At 51.0% G+C, this 608-nt stretch overlaps 1 protein-coding gene across 1 annotated transcript; it reads right to left on the bottom strand.

Annotated features, from left to right (window-relative positions):
• CSUI_009882 (uncharacterized protein) lies at positions 1–607 on the bottom strand (the record flags this gene model as incomplete). Its single annotated transcript, XM_068069991.1, has 1 exon — positions 1–607. A coding segment is annotated over exon 1 (192 nt), but the record flags the coding sequence as incomplete, so codon positions are not given.
• Between the last annotated feature and the right edge of the window lies 1 nt (position 608).

The raw sequence follows: 608 nt of genomic DNA, 5'->3' as shown, positions 1-608 counted from the left end.
CTAGACGGACTCTGTCGTCCGGCCAATCCTCTTCCACACCTGAACGCAAGACCAGGGAAAATTCCTGGGTACTGCAATCGGAACCAGACGACTCCTCCTCGTCGATATCGAGTCGACGAGCGACTCGATCGTGGCGAACACGTTCCCGACGGACTAAAGCCGCCAAAGAACCAGAAGGGGAAGAGGAAGACATTATAGAAGAGTTGGAAAAGAGGCTAAAACGGGATCCTGAACGTAAAAGAAAAGGAAAAATAGAAGAAGAAAGAGTGATAGCCCGTAGCCGAGTGCAAGTAGGAGGGAGACCGGACCAATCAAACGATCCAGGAGAGCTTTGGTCACCCGGGAACCAAGAAGAAGAAGTTCCGGGGGAGCCTGAGAAGGAGGGAGTTCCCCTAGTAAGGGTGATAAGAAGTAAGAACGCAGAAAGAACTCGATTTGGGAGTGGCTTAGAGGAATCAGAAGGGCCGTTCAACGGCCCAGGAAACAGCCAAAGAGGCCGAGGTCACAAGGTTAGAAAGGGAGTAAGTCGAGACAGGGATGTTAAGGAGGAGGAATTCCGAGATCAACTAGAAAGCCTGAAACTGGCCCTGGAAGCCATAATAAGACAA

Source organism: Cystoisospora suis (assembly GCF_002600585.1).
Source record: "Cystoisospora suis strain Wien I chromosome Unknown contig_6248, whole genome shotgun sequence".
Classification (NCBI taxonomy): Eukaryota; Apicomplexa; class Conoidasida; order Eucoccidiorida; family Sarcocystidae; genus Cystoisospora; species Cystoisospora suis.
This window is presented reverse-complemented; position numbering and strand designations above follow the sequence as displayed.